General features: G+C 39.9%; 1 protein-coding gene across 1 annotated transcript in view; it reads right to left on the bottom strand.

Annotated features, from left to right (window-relative positions):
- PBX4 (PBX homeobox 4) overlaps positions 1-19,335 on the bottom strand; it is a 28,356-nt gene extending 9,021 nt beyond the window's left edge. Inside the window, exons 1-6 of the mRNA XM_065419071.1 lie at positions 19,106-19,335; positions 12,211-12,284; positions 1,617-1,858; positions 1,052-1,242; positions 594-729; positions 134-290 (exon numbers count right to left, since the gene is read on the bottom strand). Coding sequence (XP_065275143.1) covers positions 134-290; positions 594-729; positions 1,052-1,242; positions 1,617-1,858; positions 12,211-12,284; positions 19,106-19,335 — 1,030 coding nt within the window. The remainder of the gene's footprint in view (positions 1-133; positions 291-593; positions 730-1,051; positions 1,243-1,616; positions 1,859-12,210; positions 12,285-19,105) is intronic.
- Positions 19,336-19,766: the final 431 nt, after the last annotated feature.

Genomic DNA, 19,766 nt, shown 5'->3' with positions numbered 1-19,766 from the left:
TATAGAGACTAGGAGGGCCATTTGCAATAAGAATGAGAAGCCTCTGGCTCTGGACTAGAGAGGCTTCTCAAAGCAGCAACATGAGAAATACCTTTTTTAGGGGCAGCTTTTCCTTACTGGGGTTCTTCCTTACCAGAATTTGGTGTTGATGGAGAGTTTGCCTGGTTACCTTGGGCCACCACATTTGTTGCATCCACTGCTGTTTTTGCTGCATAAATGTTAGCCTCTTCCTGGAACTTCCCCATATTTTTTTTGTATCGGATTCTCTTGTTACCAAACCAGTTGGAGACCTAGAAAAACATCCCTGTCAGTACTTGACCAAACTATCATTATCTCCTAGTAGTTATTAAGTCTACCACCAAAGGTAACCCTTAAACTAAGGTTAGAGGGGAAAATTTGCCTTACAGCTTCTAACAAAATCTAGGATGCATAAAAGCATCTTTCACCATAATAGATGGTAACAATGAGCCATGAGAGTTTAACTGCAAGTCTCCTAGTGACAGAGGACTATTGACATTCTACAAAAAACACACATTATTAAAATAAAAAAGCATCTTTACAATGAGAGCAATTTCAAATAAAGCACTGTATACCTGCGAGACTGTGATGCCACCCTTCTTCGCTAGCTCTTCTTTGGCTTCTTCACTGGGGTAAGGATTACTCAGGTGGGAATAAAAATATTCATTCAGTACTTCTGTTGCCTGTTTGCTGAAGTTACGCCGTTTACGCCTAAAAATACACAATAGTTATTCTTCCTGCTAAAAAAAGTGTTAAAGAACATACCACAGGGATTTGTCTCATCTCCTCTATATTGTTTCAGCAAATATGCAAGACAGACTTAATAGCTATTAAAGATTGTAATATTAATCATAACTAAGCATACTTAGTAACACACGACATGTGGCGTATATTTAAAGATATTTATACTAGTTCACGGTTGTAAATGCAGGCATTATAACTTTTATAATTACTAGCATCAAGCAACATAAACACATCAGAAAATGTGGTCAGAGCCAATAGCTGTTGCCATTGGTTTGTGCTTGTTTATTACCTTGCATCAAGAAATCGTGAGCGCAAGATCATCACTGCCTCACATGTGCTCTGTTTCAGCTGCATCTGGATAGTGCTGAATTTGCCATGGATTATGTTCACCATGCGCTCAATTTCTTTTGGCGAAATTGGCCTTGTTCTACTCTGTTCTCTGAGAAGGTTCATAACGTGGGTGGTAAATTCACTGCATGCCTGAAAATAAATTAAATCAAAAACAAACAATAAAGTACCCCTAAAGTTCAGTTTAATTTCCCCAATAAGTGAATAAATCCAGAATATTTTAATTCATGTTTAGCTTTACTCCTCCATTTGCTCTTAAAAGTATTGCAACAAGTATAATCTGTCAGTTATCTTAGACATCAGACTAGGTAAGTTAATGAATGTCAAAAGTCCTTTCATTTTAGAAATATTCTAACATAGTGAGCTGAAAGATTTTTAACTGAATTTGCCATGCTTGCATTCATATGAATAGATTATACTCCCTGTTCTGCGCTTACAACCAACAGCAAAGGAAAAATGGTTATTTTTTTAATTGAGATAAAAACTCTTCCATGCAGAAAGATCACCTGTTCATATTTCTCTAGCTCAGAGTGGTATATCTGTCGGATCTGTGACAGCTTGGCCCTGTAGTCAGAGTGTTCAATGCTATTGTCATTTGGACAGCCACCTGATGTTGCTGCTACAGTCGTAGGTCCTCCTCTTCCTCTTTTCTCGGGCCCGGAGACACCCTCTGCCAGCAACATGTTATCTAGTCTCATTAGTTGAGCATCGGGGGGATCTTCCTCCTGAATACCGCGAATACTTAACACTAGATAAATATAAACAGGGATCAACAGGTTATTTCTGAAGTAGGAAAAAAGTCAGCTTTAACTCTGGTGATTTATTTATATTCTCTTCACAGATTTTAACAGAGTCATGTCTTCACGTACAAGGAAAAAGGGGACAGTTAATGAAGCTGAAAGATGACAAATTCTAAATTCACAAGATGCTGCTAAGACCAAGAATTTACCAAAATTCAAAGAAAGATTGTACATTTATATGTATAACAAGAATATACCGAGTTATAGTAATTAACATTAAAACAATACTGTTGGAAGGGACTTAAAACCTCATGCTTCAGGTCTTAGGCTAATCTCTAACTATTAGAGGTTAGGTTGAGAATGTCATGGAACAGATAACCCCCCCATTTGCCCCTGCAGGGTTTCACCATTCTCAGAAGCATATGGTGCTGGCTACTGTTGGAGACAGGATACTGGACTGGGTTTGATCCACCATGGCAATTGCTTTATTCCTAGACATGTAACTGAAAAGAATGACACAAAAGTACAAACTTCTACGGAAGTCAGTACAACAGGGATGAATTTTGCCTAGTCTGTTTTATGTCACCAAGTCTGACACCTCTGAATTTCCATTAGAATCAGACCTAGAGGTATTACTTTGTGAATAGTCTAAAACCACCAAAACAGTCCTATACTTATATCTGAATTGTTCATAAGTCTCTACTAATTGCAAGAGAGCCAAGCTTTAGAGCTGTTTATGAACTTACATGCTTCTACATATGTAGTTTGCTTAAACATGTTTATTTAAAAAAAAAATGCTACTAATGATTTCCTTCTCCCAACTATGTTTTGTCTCAACAGCTGATTGGGGACAATCTCCATTCTAAATAAGAGCTTGCGGGACAGTTCATCCAATTGAGCAATATACATATGCAAACACTTTTCATTTCTTTCTAATTCAAATTCTATTCTTTTCTTGTTAATCACAATTTTTTAGACTCAAGAGAACAGTAGGTGATAGACAATTTTTGTTAAATGACTGAAGGTTGCACAGCTTCACAGATTTGATATCCTATAATGTTCACACACCAAGGACATTTTTTTTTTATACAAAGATTCAAGATGAAGGAGATGCCATAATTATGAAGCAATTGGGTAAAGGGACCATCTTTCACTGTAGGCAAAGCCAGGATCCAGATTAACAAGTACACGGACACTTAATATACACAGATTACAAAATACTGAAACAATATAAATAAAAATCAAGGTTACCTTACAATTAGAAATTCATAAGCCAACATTCACAATTCTGAAAACACACATACAATAAAAATTAACCTTTAACTTTTGTTGAGTCTCACAATATTTTACAAACCATATAGAAACTATAAACCATGCAGACAGTGAAAAGAGACCTTATACAATCTTACTCTAAACTGCCAATGTAGTCAAATTCTTCTCCAAAGTGCACCTCCCTGAACCCACTCTTTCTACCTTTGCCAGCAAAAAAAATGTAGAGCAAGGGCATGCACACAGGGTGTCAACATCAAACCTTGCTCCATAAACCATAAATCAGGCTCCACATAACAGCATTGGCTTTAATCAAAAATAGTTCTATTATATCAACTAAACCTCAGTTGCTTAACTTTAGAAAAGTTACACAACTCCAGCAAAAGTTGGAAAAAGCTGAAGTACTCAATGCTTTTTTTGCCTCGGTCTTCACAGACAAGGTCAGCTCCCAGACTGCTGCACTGGGCAGCATAGTATGGGGAGGAGGCGAGCAGCGCTCAGTGGTGAAAGAACAGGTTAAGGACTATTTAGAAAAGCTGAACATGCACAAGACCAAGGGCCCGGATGCAATGCATCCAAGGGTGCTGTGGGAGTTGGCCGATATGATTGCAGAGCCATTGGCGATTAGCTTAGAAAACACGTGGCGATCAGGGGAGGTACCGGACGATTGGAAAAAGGCAAACATAGTGCCCATCTTTTAAAAAGGGAAGAAGGAGAATCTGGGGAACTACAGACTACAGCCTCACCTCAGTCCCTGGAAAAATCATGGAGCAGGTCCTAAAGGAATCCATTTTGAAGCACTTGGGTTGAGGAAGGTGATCAGGAACAGTGAACATGGATTCACCAAGGGCTAGTCATGCCTGACCAACATGATTGCCTTCTATGATGAGATAACTGGCTCTGTGGATATGGGGAAAGCGGTGATATACCTTGACTTTAGTAAAGCTTTTGATACATTCTCCCACAGTATTCTTGCCAGCAAGTTAAAGAAGTATGGATTGGATGAATGGACTAAGGTGGATAGAAAGCTGGCTAGATCATTGGCTCAATGGGTAGTGATCAAAATGAGGTGTTGATATTTACAATGTAAATTAAGATGCAAAGCTTTTGATACGGTCTCTCACAGTATTGTTGCCAGCAAGTTAAAGTATGGATTGGACGAATGGACTATAAAGTGGATAGAAAGCTGGCTAGATTGTCGGGCTCAACGGGTAGTGATCAACGGCTCAATGTCTAGTTGGCAGCCGGTATCAAGCGGAGTGCCCCAGGGGTCGGTCCTGGGGACGGTTTTGTTCAACATCTTCATTAATGATCTGGATGATGGGATGGATTGCACCCTCAGCAAGTTCGCGGATGACAATAAGATGGGGGGAGAGGTAGATATGCTGGAGGGTAGGGATAAGGTCCAGAGTGACCTAGACAAATTGGAGGATTGGGCCAAAAGAAATCTGATGAGGTTCAACAAGGTCAAGTGCAGAGTCCTGCACTTAGGAAGAAAGAATCCCATGCACTGCTACAGGCTGGGGACCGACTGGCTAGGTGGCAGTTCTGCAGAAAAGGACCTGGGGATTACAGTGGATGAGAAGCTGGATATGAATCAACAGTGTGCCCTTGTTGCCAAGAAGGCTAATGGCATATTGGGCTGCATTAGTAGGAGCATTGCCAACAGATCGAGGGAAGTGATTATTCCCCTCTATTCAGCACTGGTGAGGCCACGTCTGGAATACTGCATCCAGTTTTGGGCCCCCTACTACTAAAGGATGTGGTTAAATTGGAGAGAGTCCAGCAGAGGGCAACGATAATGATTAGGGGCCTGGGGCACACAACTTATGAGAAGAGGCTGAGGGACCTGTACTTATTTTACTCTGCAGAAAAGAAAAGTGAGGGGGATTTGATAGCAGCCTTCAACTACCTGAAGGGGGGTTTCCAAAGAGGATGGAGCTAGGCTGTTCTCAGTGGTGGCAGATGACATTACAAGGAGTAATGGTCTCAAGTTGCCGTGCGGGAGGTCTAGGTTGGATATTAGGAAAAACTATCTAACTAGAAGAGTGGAGAAGCACTGGAATGGGTTACCTAGGGAGGTGGTGGAATCTCCATCCTTAGAGGTTTTTAAGGTCTGGCTTGACAAAGCCCTGGCTGGGATGATTTAGTTGGGGTTGGTCCTGCTTTGAGCAGGGAGTTGGACTAGATAACCTCCTGAGGTCTCTTCCAACCCTAATCTTCTATGATTCTATGAAAAGAAAAGAAAAAAAGAAAAAATCAACCATCCTCCAACAGCAGGAAGTAATCCTGAATTCCTTTCAGATCACCTAGAGAAAACAGTTCTTAATTTTTGCATCTTATGTTTTTGCATATTCTTTGCAAGAAAGCAAGAGCGTGTGTAACAGACTGATATGGATTACACCATTTCCTCTAGATACAGTACTTCCCCTACTACATATTCAGTCTTAAAACAGTGTACCGTATTTACTGAAGAGTTTCAGACACAAAATCTTGGGCAACACAGACTGCATTAACTCCAGAGAATGGGCAAAGATTTTTTTTCCACTTTTAAATGGGTTTTAAATGGCATATGTGCATAGTGAAACACCATTTATGTAGCAAACACTGCCTTGCCACCCATAGCTAGCAGTTCCATGGTCCTCAACTTAGTTTTACTCTCTCACTTTCAACCTAGTAAGTCTGTTCCTCTGACTTCTATAATTCACCCTCCTTGGTGTAAATGGCCTCTCATTCCAAGATTCAGTCACGGAAAATGGAACAAAACCAGTTCCACAGAAAGAAGAAAATGAAAAGCAAACTGAAGAGATGCTCTCCATTAAAACATAAGTGGGAAATTCTGCTAAAGGAGCGTAAGGAAGGGACACTGTTGCATATTTTTTAATCAGCAGCAATTCAAATTCTTACCAGAAACTAAAAGAAAGGAAAGCATATTTTTTACTGCAGACCATACACAAAAGTGTTCCTCTAACAGCACCATTACTGAATAGATATTTTTGTAACATGGAAACAAGAGGGGGAAAAAATCGTAATTTTTTTTTTTTTTTTTTTTAACTGCCAGTTCTCTATTTCCAAATAGTTCTGAACCATGGGTTGGCCATTGGGACTGCAATCACAGGGGCAAGTGAGCCAGAGTTCATTTGCTAACTAATCTTGGCTAAAATTCACATTAAAGTATTTTGATTGGTACGTACGAATACAATTAACAGGAGCAGATATATTTGGGTCTCGCTTGCTATTTGAAAGCAATTCTGCCAAACCCTTTTCCATATGTACTATACTGCATATCAGAATCTGCCTCAGTGCTACAGTCAAGCTCCCAGCTGCAGCTTAATTTTCTGTCACTTGTCTAATTATGGTAATTAGACATTAGTTATCAATTACACATAGGCTCATCTCAAGTCAACTGTTGAAATGCATGTATAAAATGCTTGTAAAGTCTCAAGGGAAGAATTTAGTTGGCTGACTCGAGTAAGTCACAAGTAACTAGAGAGGAGTTAAATATAATTAACATTTTGTAGGCTACACTTCTACACTGGTAAGTCAAATGTTTGTTTAATGGAACTCTGTCAAGATGATTAAATCTAAGCATTACAACTGAGCTCTCTTTTTTTAAACCTACTACACAACATATATTTTAAACTCCTCCTGGTTTATCTGAAATTCACTTAAATTATACATATAATTGCCCCAAAGATCAGATATTTTAATAGTTAAATAAAGCCATTAAATTAAATTCCTCAAAGTCAGGCCTTCACTGGGACAGCTGTCATAGGTGGTCAATTTTTAGGCCTAATACTTTCAACATCCCTCTTCAACTAGTTTAACTAGTGAGTTAGTTTTGAATGAATCAGACATTTTTTATTAATACCAAAAGTATCTATTTGAAGAATATATAACCAAGAATTTGCTGCATGTAGCAGCCTGTTCAAATCAGTGAGAACAAAAGCTGCATTCATTTATGTAACAACCCTCTAGAGCCAGTAATCATGGAAGAGGATGATTGGATGAACAAAACCATAACCAGCACAGCCACTGTACAGGGTGGTATTAAAACCAGCTTGTGGAAGAGTATTTAGATACCACAAGCTGCCTGTAAGTCATTTCAGTCGACACCATCTGGATTTAGTACTGGTTTGCCTTCTACCAAAAAAGAACGTGTTCGGAGCAGTAGAAAAGTGAGAAGCTAAGGATTCTTTAAACAAATTCAAGCCTATGACAGAAACACAAGAATAATACCAGGATTTTAGAGTCTGTTAAGAAACAGGTGAAGCTCCTCATACTTTTGATTTTTTTCAAATTCAGGCCAATCTCATCCCTACCAACCATCATTTGCCACACCCATCTGTCTGCCCGCAACGCAATCTTTGTCTCCTCAATACAACACCAGCTTCAGGATCTGACAGAAGTAAAGTGGAAGCATTAAAAAAAAAACACTAGTCAATATGCTCCTTCCCCTGCTCCCTCCCCACAAAAATCAGGGACATTTGTAGCACAAATGAACCTTTAAAGCCTCCTTAAAAAAAGCCTTTTTCATTGGCATTAAACAATGATTAATTAAAAGCAATGACAATTGACATGGAGACAAATCAAAAGTGAAAAGTTTAGCTTGAGCTGCCCCAATCTAATCAATCTCCCAAAGCTAGTAAAGAGAGAACATGCTAGTCTCTCACAAATATAAGAAAGAAAGAAGAAAAACTAAAGTGATCACAAACTTCTAAACTAACATGGGTATCCCACATGATTTTCCCCAAATGTTACTGTGTGGATTGGTTCGGTCACGTAAGTTTAGAGGTGGGCTAGCAATGTTTTGCATTTTGGTAGCCCACTGGACCACAATGCTAATTAGATCCATTTGTTCATCACTGTATCAATACCTTAATAAGTGATCAACATATCAATCTGGACAAAAAGATCAACACATTTTTTAAGTTGCAGCTACACTAGTGTGTACTGCATATTAAAACACTAAGATGTACAATAAACAACATTAATATTACGGGGTTGTGTGTCAAGACTTTACTGAACAAAAGTGGGAGTAGTTGGGTTTTTTCTAGCAGTTGTACTGTACTCATAAAGGTAATTACCATGTACAGTACCAGAGGATGAGTGAATAAAAGAAAAATAAAATATATAGTTCATGGGTTCCTACTTTAGTTTTTGGTACAAACTTGGGACCAAATATAAATTAAGACTAATTTATTTTGTTTTTTATCTGACCAGTAGATAGACAATTCTAAGTAAACGTTCTGCCATTCTGCTTATGTAGTTACCTATCACATATTCAATGTTTTAAGCATGACTCAGACTTGTCCGGGCTTAGTATTATGCCCAAATCTATCACTATCCATCCATCATATTTATGAATGCTTTTAACAAACACCCTTCAGGATCATAAAGCATTTTAAACTGGTGCTGTCATATACACTAACACGGTATTATACATTCCCCAGCACAACACCCACTAGATATTCATCAAAATGTAAAATAATTATACTAAGGCAAATGAAATTCCCATCATTTCTAATTAATCCTTAATTAAAATACATCACAACCTAAGGTACTGAAACCTCACTCAATATGCAAATGCAATCATTACAATATATTTACATATCATTAATTAAAGATCTGCAGTTCTGTAATGAACTGTATGAGATCACTGATGCCAAAATAAAAATGATATGCAATTTGTTTAGGCTTGTTTTCCTCTCCAGATTTTCTTCCACGTGGCAACAGAACAGAAAAGCTAGAGGTAAATACATCTATTGGCCGTATGGCACACAAAAACAGAACCTTGAATGTTAACCCCTTTGAATTTCAAGGCATTAGAAGAAGAGGGATAGGGTGGATTTGAAAATGCAGGTCTTACTGGCCCACTTTGTACAGGTGTAAAATGACTACACAAAGCGCAAGGCACTGGGAGTCAGAGGGTTGTACAGATGTTGACTGACTGGAATTTAATAAACAATTCTGATGAGACATGAGGGAATCTATGGAGTAAGAAGATTCCTTTTTAACAGTCATTTTTAAAAATAGAACTGCAGAGTAATTAATTGGCTCTCAGCAGGAACTGGGATTAACTAATCAGCACTAACTAACTGCATGTAGAAAGTGTACACATTTTATATTATTTTAAGACTTGGTGCCTATCGCAATGGCATTTGGTAGCCATACAATTTTTTTTTTTTTAATAATCTCCACACACATCACTTCAAGCCATCCCTTACTGCTACCAAGAGAGAAACCCTCATAATCGCATCATTTAACAAATGGGCCTCCCATTGCACCCTGAAGGCTATCAAATCCAAGCTATCACTAGCCACAAGAGGGAGCAAATTCCACAGCCAATGACCCTCTGCTAAGAACAACAGCCCTCAACCCCCACCTCCACCCTAGGGAGTCCGCTTCTCCTCTTCTGGTGTCAAGTGTTGTGACAGGACAGAACTTTCTTAAAAGTCAATATCTGAAGGTCTTGTAGATTCTCCACCACAGAAGAAGAAAACTAATTCAGAAGGAAGACAAGCATGATTCTGAGTGCTAAGGAACAAGACAACAATGTAGGAATGTCGTCAAACCCAGCGACAAAGGGAAAACACCCATTTAGCCCCACAGCACTTGCCAAGTTCTATAATGGAATGAAAAAGTACAAACTGAATTAACCTATTTGAACAACCAGCATTTTAGAGGAAGGACACCGTTCTGCAGTCAGTGGGAGGGGGAAAAAATGGTATGTATTATACATTGCTAAACAAAATACTTATTGATTCTTTGTACTGCAGTCATGCCCAGAAGCCTCAATCAAGATCAGAGCCCCATTTTGCTAGGCACTGTACAAACACATAAGGAGACAGTGCCCCTGCCCTAAAGAGCTTGAAACCCAACATAACTCAGGTGTTTGCTGCAATCAGTCAGGAAAAGGAAATCCTCAAGAATAATATTTGCTTGTATTTCCATCAATGTACACACCTGGACATTAAAGCTATAAACAGCTTTTATATTTGGACAAGCATAGCTATCTGATGTCCATGGCAGCTGAACACCAAGAAAAGAGTCTGCTAGACAGATTTATTTACAAAAAGTTTTTAAAATATTCTAAGACAGAATAGTACTTTTGCCAGTTCTCAAAAGAACTAAGTGGGTATTATTGTGAAGGAGGTTAGTATGGACTTAAGTGGAGCAATGTGCTGTTGTACTCCTTGAGGGAGCACTGTCTGCCCCCTCATACATTGCTTGGGTTAGATGTACCTTCAATAAATGCATGTGGAGTGTGTGTATCTAGGACATACTTGAAAGTGAAATACCTATTTCAGTATATTTTTCCTGGTGAAGTATAGAAATAAAAATGTCATTCTACAAACTACAGTGACTGAATTATTTAATCCAAAAAGAGAAATATAAAAGAAATCATATAATCCAGAGTTCAAACAGTAGTTTGAGAGAAGGCTAGATTTGGATAAATCAATTTAACTGGCAAACAAGAATAGTTACTTTTACAAGTATTTTTTTAAAAGCACTTTCTGGGCAAAATTTCTCTACACTTTCCAGCTGGCTGCTCAATGGAGGGGCACATGGCTTATCCTGAGCTATTGTGAGTGACACTGGCACACTAACAAAGGGAATGTGGGAGAGAGGTTTGGGGGGCCAAACATGTTTTAAACTGATTCAGAGCTAGAAAGGAAGCCTGTGCGCCTGGGTCACAAAGAAAGCCTAAACCTTATGCTACAGTATGTCCAGGCTTTTATTTGCTTGAAGCCATAACATCTGCTCTCCATAATTTAAATAAAGAACAGACAGGCCATCAGACATTCAAAAACCTATGAGACCAAAACAAATCCAGCGTAGCCAAGGTACTGGAGTCTCTTGTTACAAATATGTTTAAGTCAAATAGAAGTTAAACTTCCAGGTTATAACACAGAGCAAGCAAATCCCAACATGGAAAAACAAATAAAAAGTGTGCTGAAGCGCTTGGATTAGTCTCCTTTTAGCTGTCCTAAGATTAGCTCCTGCTCAAAGGAAAAAAACCACATAGGATAAACAGACATAAGAGACTACAGCATAACAGTTCAAAAATTTCTATTCCTATAAAATTTTCCTACAACAAAAGAAAATTGCTGCCATGAGAACTCAAAATACATCAACTATAACATTTTCTTAACACAAAAGTGAAAGTGTGTTGCATTTCATTTAGTATCACATACTGCCTTTGATGCCAAGGACATCATTGAAGATAAAACTAGATGGCCTTTAGTTTGGAAATATGGTACAAAATTGATATACAAGATAATTACAAGTTATTTTTTCTGTACACATTCAGTATCAAGGGCAGTATTAGGATATTAATGTTAAGCAACCTATATAATAAAGAACACATTTTCTACAATTAAACAGGTTCTACAAGTAATTATCCTTTAATATAGCATCCAAATTCAGTAAGCTCAAAAGTTTACACAACAAAGCGCAATAAAACATCCTGACATCACTGCCCAGAAGTTTATAGATGAACAATTGATACACTGGGTGGCCAAAATCAAAATCCACTCGCTCCTAACAACCCCATTCCTGCTCACAAAGAAAATAAGTCGCATAATCCACCTGTCAACTCAGTTTCCTGCTGCTTTTGTCTTCTTTCCCCATCTATCTGCTGCTTCTCCTCACAGACTCTCTTTTCTGTGGTCTAGTTCATTTTCCAATGTTAATCTCCTAGTCCCTCCACAGTACTGGGACCATCTTCTTTCAAGAAATGGCATGATATGGGCATTCTATTAAAGACATTCTGGTTGTCACCCCTTTGTGTCTACACATGTCTACTCAGAGATTATAATTGTAATGCTTATATTTTATTTTGTTTTTCAAATCAAAAAGCAGTGAGCAGTAATATTTCCTTCAAATCAGGGCACGGCCTACATTGTAGGAAGCATGCTACAAATAATCTCCAACCTACAGAAGCACAATGGGCCAGGAAATCACCATTAAAGCCTTAAGCTGTAAAAATCATTCACTCAGTAAAGACCTATTTCAATTGCACTTGACCCAGGAGCTGTTCATTTCTGATACCCAACTTTCCAAAAATCATTCAAAAATTCCAACACACCTGTTTTTTCCTTGATCTCACACAGCACGCTGAAAAGAGCTGGTTTCATTCTGTGGCAATTCAAGGCATGTTTTCTGAAAAGGAGAGAAAGAAAAGATGAATGCCAAGTGGAAAGGGAAAGAGGCAGGAGTGCCAAGGTTTATAAAAAATAGATTCCATGTATTTGTAAAAATGAGCAAACCAGAGCATAAGATTAACGTACATTTAGAAGTTCTAGTCACACAGTTCACTCAAGGTCGTCACCAGAAACTCTCTACCAGAATAATTTATAGCCTTGAAATACTCAATTGCTTATAGTTGGCAGAAGCAAAACAGAAATTAAACTCTACCGAAAGTATATTTTATATGATGTAGTCAACAAACGGCTGCTTTCTGAATTAGTATTCTTCCAATTGCTCTAACAAAGTAGTCCATCTAAAATATGAGCGAGATCCACATTTTTACATTATACAGATTCTGAACATTAAAAACAAAACAGAACTCAATTACCATTGATCAAATCAAATATTGTTTCTTTTAGTTTAATCAAACTCAGAACAAGTATCAGTCTCCAAACAAAAGGAGACTGTTCTTCTCCTAGAACAGAAATGGAAGAAATTGCACCCAGAGGATTGTTGGGATCTCTGGGCAAGAGGGATGAAAGGTAGAGATGCTTTTTAAGGAGGGGTGGGGCCTTAATTGGATCAAGAGCAGGCTGGTTGTCTGTTAAGGGACACCTCTGTGCAAGCAGGAGGACCTAGTGCCAGAAGCCACATCATATGTAACTAGTTATAAATTCATACTGTGGAATACCATGCAGACTGTGTCTGACTGCATCCTTAGTATGAAATCATAGCATACATTAACTGCTTCTTTGGAGTGATTATGTTTGTTGTGAATATATTAAAAGCATCATTTGCATATTATGAGCTATACTTCACCTTGATGCACTCATGTAATTCTATCAAAGAAAGGGATTTACAATAGAAACTCTGACACAGCTGTAGCTGGAGGGGCACTCAAGCCCCACTAGAATGTCCATGTCCTTTCCAAACAACCTAAAGTTCATTCTCCTTTGACAGAAGCCACATGATGCTTCCAGTGTTTGAGACAGATACCACCTCATTTTTTGTCCTTGTTTATCCAAACAGAAATTATGGGAAGGGGAAAAAGATTAATAAGTATGTTACACTTGTTTGTGGAAAGAGGGAGTACATTAAATTACATCACTAGCCATGAGTAAACAATGTTCACTTTATTTCAATGTACCCTCTAAATAAACCTAAGATATCACTCCAGAAATATTTCTTATTTTGTAGTTCAGTACTGCCCAACAGGCACTGTAGATGCAGTAGCTGCCTCAAATAGCTTACAATTGAACATGACAAAATAGATGAAGGGTAGGATAGACAGATATAAAATACAAACTAAGTAATCAGGGAGATGACAGGCAAATGTCTTGTTACTACAGTTTTTTGTTGGTAGGGTATTCTTTTAAATGGGAAAGTATTCATTTTTTGTATGCAATGGAAATTGATTTATACAAATCTCTATGTAAATAAACTTTGTTTTACAGAATGCTGCTAATAGTTTAAGAGGACACAGTCAACTTAAAAAAATCACTTCTGTCAAAAAAAAGTTTTTAATCTACTATTAAAAGCAGCCACTACATTACTTGTAATTGACAGAGAGGAGAAACAAATCATTTTAGTCCTGTTTGACAGAACCCACATAAACATTCACTGTTTCCCTTGCATAGTCAGTTTTCCCAGTCTCTGTGGGTCATTCATAAAACAAAGAGAACATTTTAGAAAGCAGAACACGCGAGTATAAATCCACAAACATTGATAAGAAACTGAGTGGCAAGTGTAGTATCCAAAACTGTTTTTTTTTTTTTTTTTTTCATTTAAAACTACTACTTAAACAACAACAGTCATGGTATCCTGCACAAGTTAACTATTTTCACAATGTTTTACTACATTTGGAACCAATATTGTGTACATCAACATGGGGGGGGGGGAAGAGGGGATATGTTAGCAAGTTTCACACTTTCAAGTGATTACTATAAAGAGTGAAAAAATATGAAATAACTTTGTAATCCTCTATTTTTACCTATGCACACACTCTTTGTACCCCTGTATATCATAAGAAGTTTGAGATAGAAACTACAAAAGGAGTTCTCAAACACCCTGATGAGATACACTCTGCATCAGCAAAAATACAGTTTTCCTAATACCAAAATATACAAGAATGCTGAAATTAATTTCTTTGCCCTTTTTTCCATCCACGGCAAGTAATGTCTGCTTCTCTCCCTATCAATGGTAAAGCTCTTTCCATTACAATCTCAGTTGGTCTTTCCTCTAGTCACAGAAGGCATTAAATTTTATTTCAGTCTCATTCAGAAGCCTTAAAAATAAGCTTGGCCAAGTGTTCTTGTAGGCTCTGGTACCTTCATTTTTTCCCCCCAGACATTTGCTGAGGAATCTTCATACACAGCTGAATACTTAAGCTATTTGAAAAATCTTATATACCATACTACTTCACTGAAGAGACAGCAATGGCATCAGCTCTGGTGTATCTCTCACCCAAAAAGTGATGCCATATTCTCAATTACAGCCAGACATATAGCTGCAATTGCATCTTAGCTTCCAGACACACTGTGAACCATCCTCACAAAGTTTGTTAGTATCCTGTTCCAGAGAGATGTTCTAAAAAAATTTACATTTCTCTGGGGGAGATTTTTCAAGGCAGAAATGGCAATTAGGCACCTGTCTTCCACTGGAAGTTAGGTACCTGCCATTTATGCCTTTAAAAATTCCCTCCACCACCACCTCCTTTGATGATGACCCCTTTTGTAATTTTTAAATTATTTAATTAAAGTACATTCAGAGCGAGGAGTAACCCCTTTTCAGAAGCTTTCTTTATTAAATACAGATCATCTGGATATGGGTAAGGGCTTAAAAGGGAACTCAATTTCCTTACAATCCCTCACCAATAAGATTTACAACAGGTAGCTGCAAGCCTCCCATAAATATTCAAATACAATACAAGAATTAAGCAAAATATCACAAGTTGAAGTCCACCGACCAGGTTACTTCAATACATGGAACCAAGAAAGGCATAATGCACATTATCAGAAATCTAAGCAGATCAATATCTACCCACAGACAAGCAGCCTGAGAACAAAGGCAGCTGAAAAGAAAGCCAAGTGAATTCTATTGTCCTTGCTTGATGACAAACCACCAATTCCAGGCCTTAAAACTCAGCTCCCATAAAAATAGGGCTAAAAAAAAAGCTGATTTACACACTAAATAAGCTAGATGTGTTACAAGTTCTCAGAAACAGGCTGTCCAGAAATCATTACATAGCTAATATGGCCAATATTTATTCTTTTGTAGAATGATAAAGTTGATTAACATTGATATTAAGCAGGTTACTTAATGTAATTTTTGGCAGATTAATTTATTTGAAATAAAACAACTTCTCTTCAGTTTTTAGCTTGCAGTCTACAATTTAGAATATAAACACTGAAAGTTCTGAAACTCAAGAGGCCCCAGTGAAGCTATGAGGATTTGAAACCCAGTACAGTTCAATATGCAGATTTTTTAATACAGAGTAAAATTAAACTCTAGTAAATAAAACATCTGGAGCTAAATCATGGCCAAGCCATCTTGCAGATAGGTAGGTATTCCAGGACACACTGCCTAACATCCCTGAAGCATCTGTGCTACTGGTTACACTAGATTTGAGGAGGGTTGCTTTGCCTTCTTTACAATGACATATAGACCTTCTTACCAAGATTCTCCGTTTGCAAGTAGACTGCACAGATGGACCCATAATTGTCTATAATGCAAGAACCTGTGTTGTGCATGCACAATCATCTCAGATGCAAGGGCACTTTTTATAATGTTTGAGCCTTCAAAAACTTTGTGTCTAAAAGATCTAATAACATTTTTTCTAGGGGTTTCTGTTTTCTAAAAACACTGAAAATAGCTAAAGCAATTTAGCCTACACAAAAAGCACTATGACCCCATAATTAAATTATTGTTTATGGGCAAAACAAAAACTTCCTAAGCACTCAACTTTTTCAGCTCTCTTGTAGATGAGTTTTGAAAATCAAACAGAACTGCAGTGCCTTGTGTGACATACACATTAATCTGTGCATGCACTTACTATGAAGCAACTATAGGCAGCTTTAATTTTGTGTTGCAGTGACTGGTAAGGAGAGCATATTAGGGGATGCCTCATACCACCACCAGTAATGGAAAATATGTAAGGAGCTTGAAATAGTAGCGACATCCCCTTCAGTATTTATTTTTTTTTTTTTTCATTTCAACATGCATTGTTTTGGTGTAAGAGGAACACAGAAGAGCACCTCTGAAGTGTCCCTCTGACTCAAACTAGTCCAGAATGTTGTTTGAAAAACTATAAGGTAGAACAATATCTTTCCTCAGTAAATACAGTCTACAAAACTCTAATTTTACCACAAACTCTCTCCTAGGAAGCCCCATCATCGTTCTTTTTTTTAAATCAATAACTATATGGTTAGAACTTATCTTCAGACCATACCAAACATGTTTATGGGCCTGGGGTTTATTTTCAGTAGTTCTGTGTACTTGGATAAATCATTTTCACACGGTTTCCAAAAGTGTAGTTAAAACCTGCTCTACAGTTTCTGAAACAGTGCAGACCATGACTTGCCAGTGTCTACATTTACAAGTTAAATCATTTTCAGCACCAGTTCAGCTGCTGACACCAACAGGTAGTTTTCCTAGCATAGACAAGGCTTAAATGTCAGGCCAAAGAAACTTCTCAGAGTAAATAAACCTTGGTTTAGGTAATTTATAATGGAAAGTCAGCCAGACTCCTAACCAAAGTCACAAATCACTGTCTGGAATCTGATGCATGAGTATTCATTTGCTAATTTTATAAGCCAGATCTGTTTTACAATCCTCCACTTTCCAAACTGCTTCCTCTAGTCTACGTACTTTCTACAACCCGTACATACCAAGTAAGCAAAACATATAATTACAGAAAGCCAATCAGGAGCACAGACACCTCTAGGGCAGAGAAAAGAAACTAGAAGATCTTGAATTATGCTGATATTTTTACATCAGGTTATGTTATTCACTTTATTAGTTACATCCCCTTGAGGATCACAAGAGCATACAATACGCACAAAAGAGAATGTACTCCTCAGGTAGGCTTTTCTCTTTAAACACAAGTACAGTTAGTTCTCGCCCAAGTGTGGGGTGATTCAGACATAGTGCAGCCAGGTGCTGTGAAACTGCTCACACATAGCTCTGCCAAAGCACCTTAGACCTGAAATGTAATACACCTGCCATTCAGTTCCTGTGTGCACGTGCCTCTCCCTACCACAAACACAACTCTCTGCCAGGGCCCTTCAATCCTGAGCTGCAATCACATCCTTGCATTTATTCTACTCCTAGGTCAAATTATACAGTAGTCGTGCAACAGACAAAAAATCATTTTCACTTGTGACTGGAGCTATGATTTGAACCCCCATCTGCAGTAGCGAAAGGACAATTCATTAAGACAGAATTATTTTTTACAAGCTAGCCTAAGAAATCAACTCACCTCTACAGCACTATATGCAAGTGTTAAACAGTTCACAGTCTGTTATCAATGGGACAAAGGTACAAGAACCTCTCAGACAATATACAAATTAACTGTTCATCTCCCACACTGAAAGTCTCCACTCTTATTCTTACTGGGATGGGAAAATAAAGTCTAGTTAAAATTTTTCCCTGAGCAGAACTAGCAAGTGAGAAATTAAAAAATTAGATCCACAGCCTCAAATCCTCCATGTTCAGGGCTCTAAAGAGAATTGAAAAAAGGAAATGGGGTGGCTCAGGAAATCAGTAAAAGAATGTAGAACTTTTCATCTCTAGGTCACTTGTGCCACTACAGCTAGTGAGTCAAAGACATTCTCATTAGGTGACTTCATTAAGTAACCTGTGTGAAATAAACTTGTGGGTCTCAGCTCTATTCCTAGCAGATAAGTGTCTATATCAAAAATCTCCACCATCGAACTTCCTGTGCCCCAAAAGCTGTCTCAGCAGCAGCCAAAGAATGAGAGGCCAATAAAAAAATGGACTGCTGTCATCCATGAGGTGGGGGTCTCTCCAGGGCAGGGCTGAGACACACTAGCTAAACAGTGCCTGAGGAAAGTTTGCTTTATTGCTGCCTGAACTGTTACCTGCCCTGAGGATGTATAGGGAACTTCAGTCTCCAGGACTGTCAGGCAAACACCTTTTACCAGCACTAAAGTCCCTTAAATAAACTGTAACCCTATACTGAGGGTTTGCTCCTAAGACATTACCAGGGTCTCAACACTATAACTCACTCTACCGTTTTAGGCAAAGTTCCTCTGTGAAACTAAACCAGGCTGCCTCACGCCTTGCCCAGCATACAAATTCACAAGCAATACGGGAGATGGAAACAAGCAGGGAAGTTAGTACGCAGGAGCCTGATCACCTGGTGCTCACAGCCCACCTAAAGCAGATGCCAGACACTACCCCACTCTACACTTTAGTGACACACACTGCCATCCCCTGGAACCAGACTCTGGTTCCCAAAGCTTCCAGGATTTGGAGACTCTCTACCCATATCCTGGCCCCCAGAGACTGCCCTACACAGCCCAGGCCCTGATGCCTAAAAACCCCAGGACTCGAGACCCTTCAGTCCCCAGAGCCTCGAGCTTCAGAGACTCCAGCCAGCCTCCAGGTCCCCTAGTCAGGCCCTCTATGCTCAGAGCCCCCTCCGGCCCCGCGCCCAGACACCCCCCTCCGCCTAGCCGCGGCGCTGCCGCCCACCTATGAAGCCTCCCCGCAGGCGCTGCTCGGACCCCGGATCTCCTGCCCGACGGGCCGCACATCCCCGTCCCCTGCGGTACCTGGCTTGCGCCTCGTCCAGGCTCTGGTCGGTGATAGCCATGATCTGCTGCAGGATGTCCCCAGTATCCTGGTGCCCGGGGGGCGGCGGCCCCGGCTGGAGCCGATGCGGGGGCGGCGGTGGGGGGGCGGCGGCGGCCGGGTCTCCGGCGGAGGGAGGCGGCGGGATCCCGCCGGGCAGGGAGACCCCCGCACCGTGCGCCGCCGCCAGCAGCCGGGACGGGTCCTCCATGGTGGGGGGGAGGGGAGGCGGCGGGGCTGGGACGGGGGTGGGGAGGGAGCCGTAGAAGCCACTAACGGGCTCCCGGTACGGCCCAAGCTCCTCACACACAACAGGCCCCAGCCCAGCGCCGTGCGGGCCCCGCCCCCTCCTGCGTGACCCCGCCCCAGCGTGACGCGACTCCGCCCCTTCCCTGGCGTCTGTCCGCCGCGGCGCAGCGAGACCCCGCCCCTCCGTCCTGGCGCTTCCTTCCATCCTCGACCCAGGCCCTGCCCCGCCCCTTCCTCTTGACTCTGCCCCCGGGGCGGGGAGAGGCGAGGTGCCGAGCACCTACCCAAGAGCAGGCTGCCCCTCCCGCCAACGGCCATTCTCCAACTGCCCCCTTCAAACTGCTCCTCACAGCCCCCTCCCACTGCCCCCAACGGCCATTCTCCCATCTGCCC

This window comes from Emys orbicularis, chromosome 19 (assembly GCF_028017835.1).
Source record: "Emys orbicularis isolate rEmyOrb1 chromosome 19, rEmyOrb1.hap1, whole genome shotgun sequence".
Taxonomy (NCBI): domain Eukaryota; kingdom Metazoa; phylum Chordata; order Testudines; family Emydidae; genus Emys; species Emys orbicularis.
Note: the sequence above shows the minus strand (reverse complement) of the source record. Positions and strands in the feature narration are given on the sequence as shown.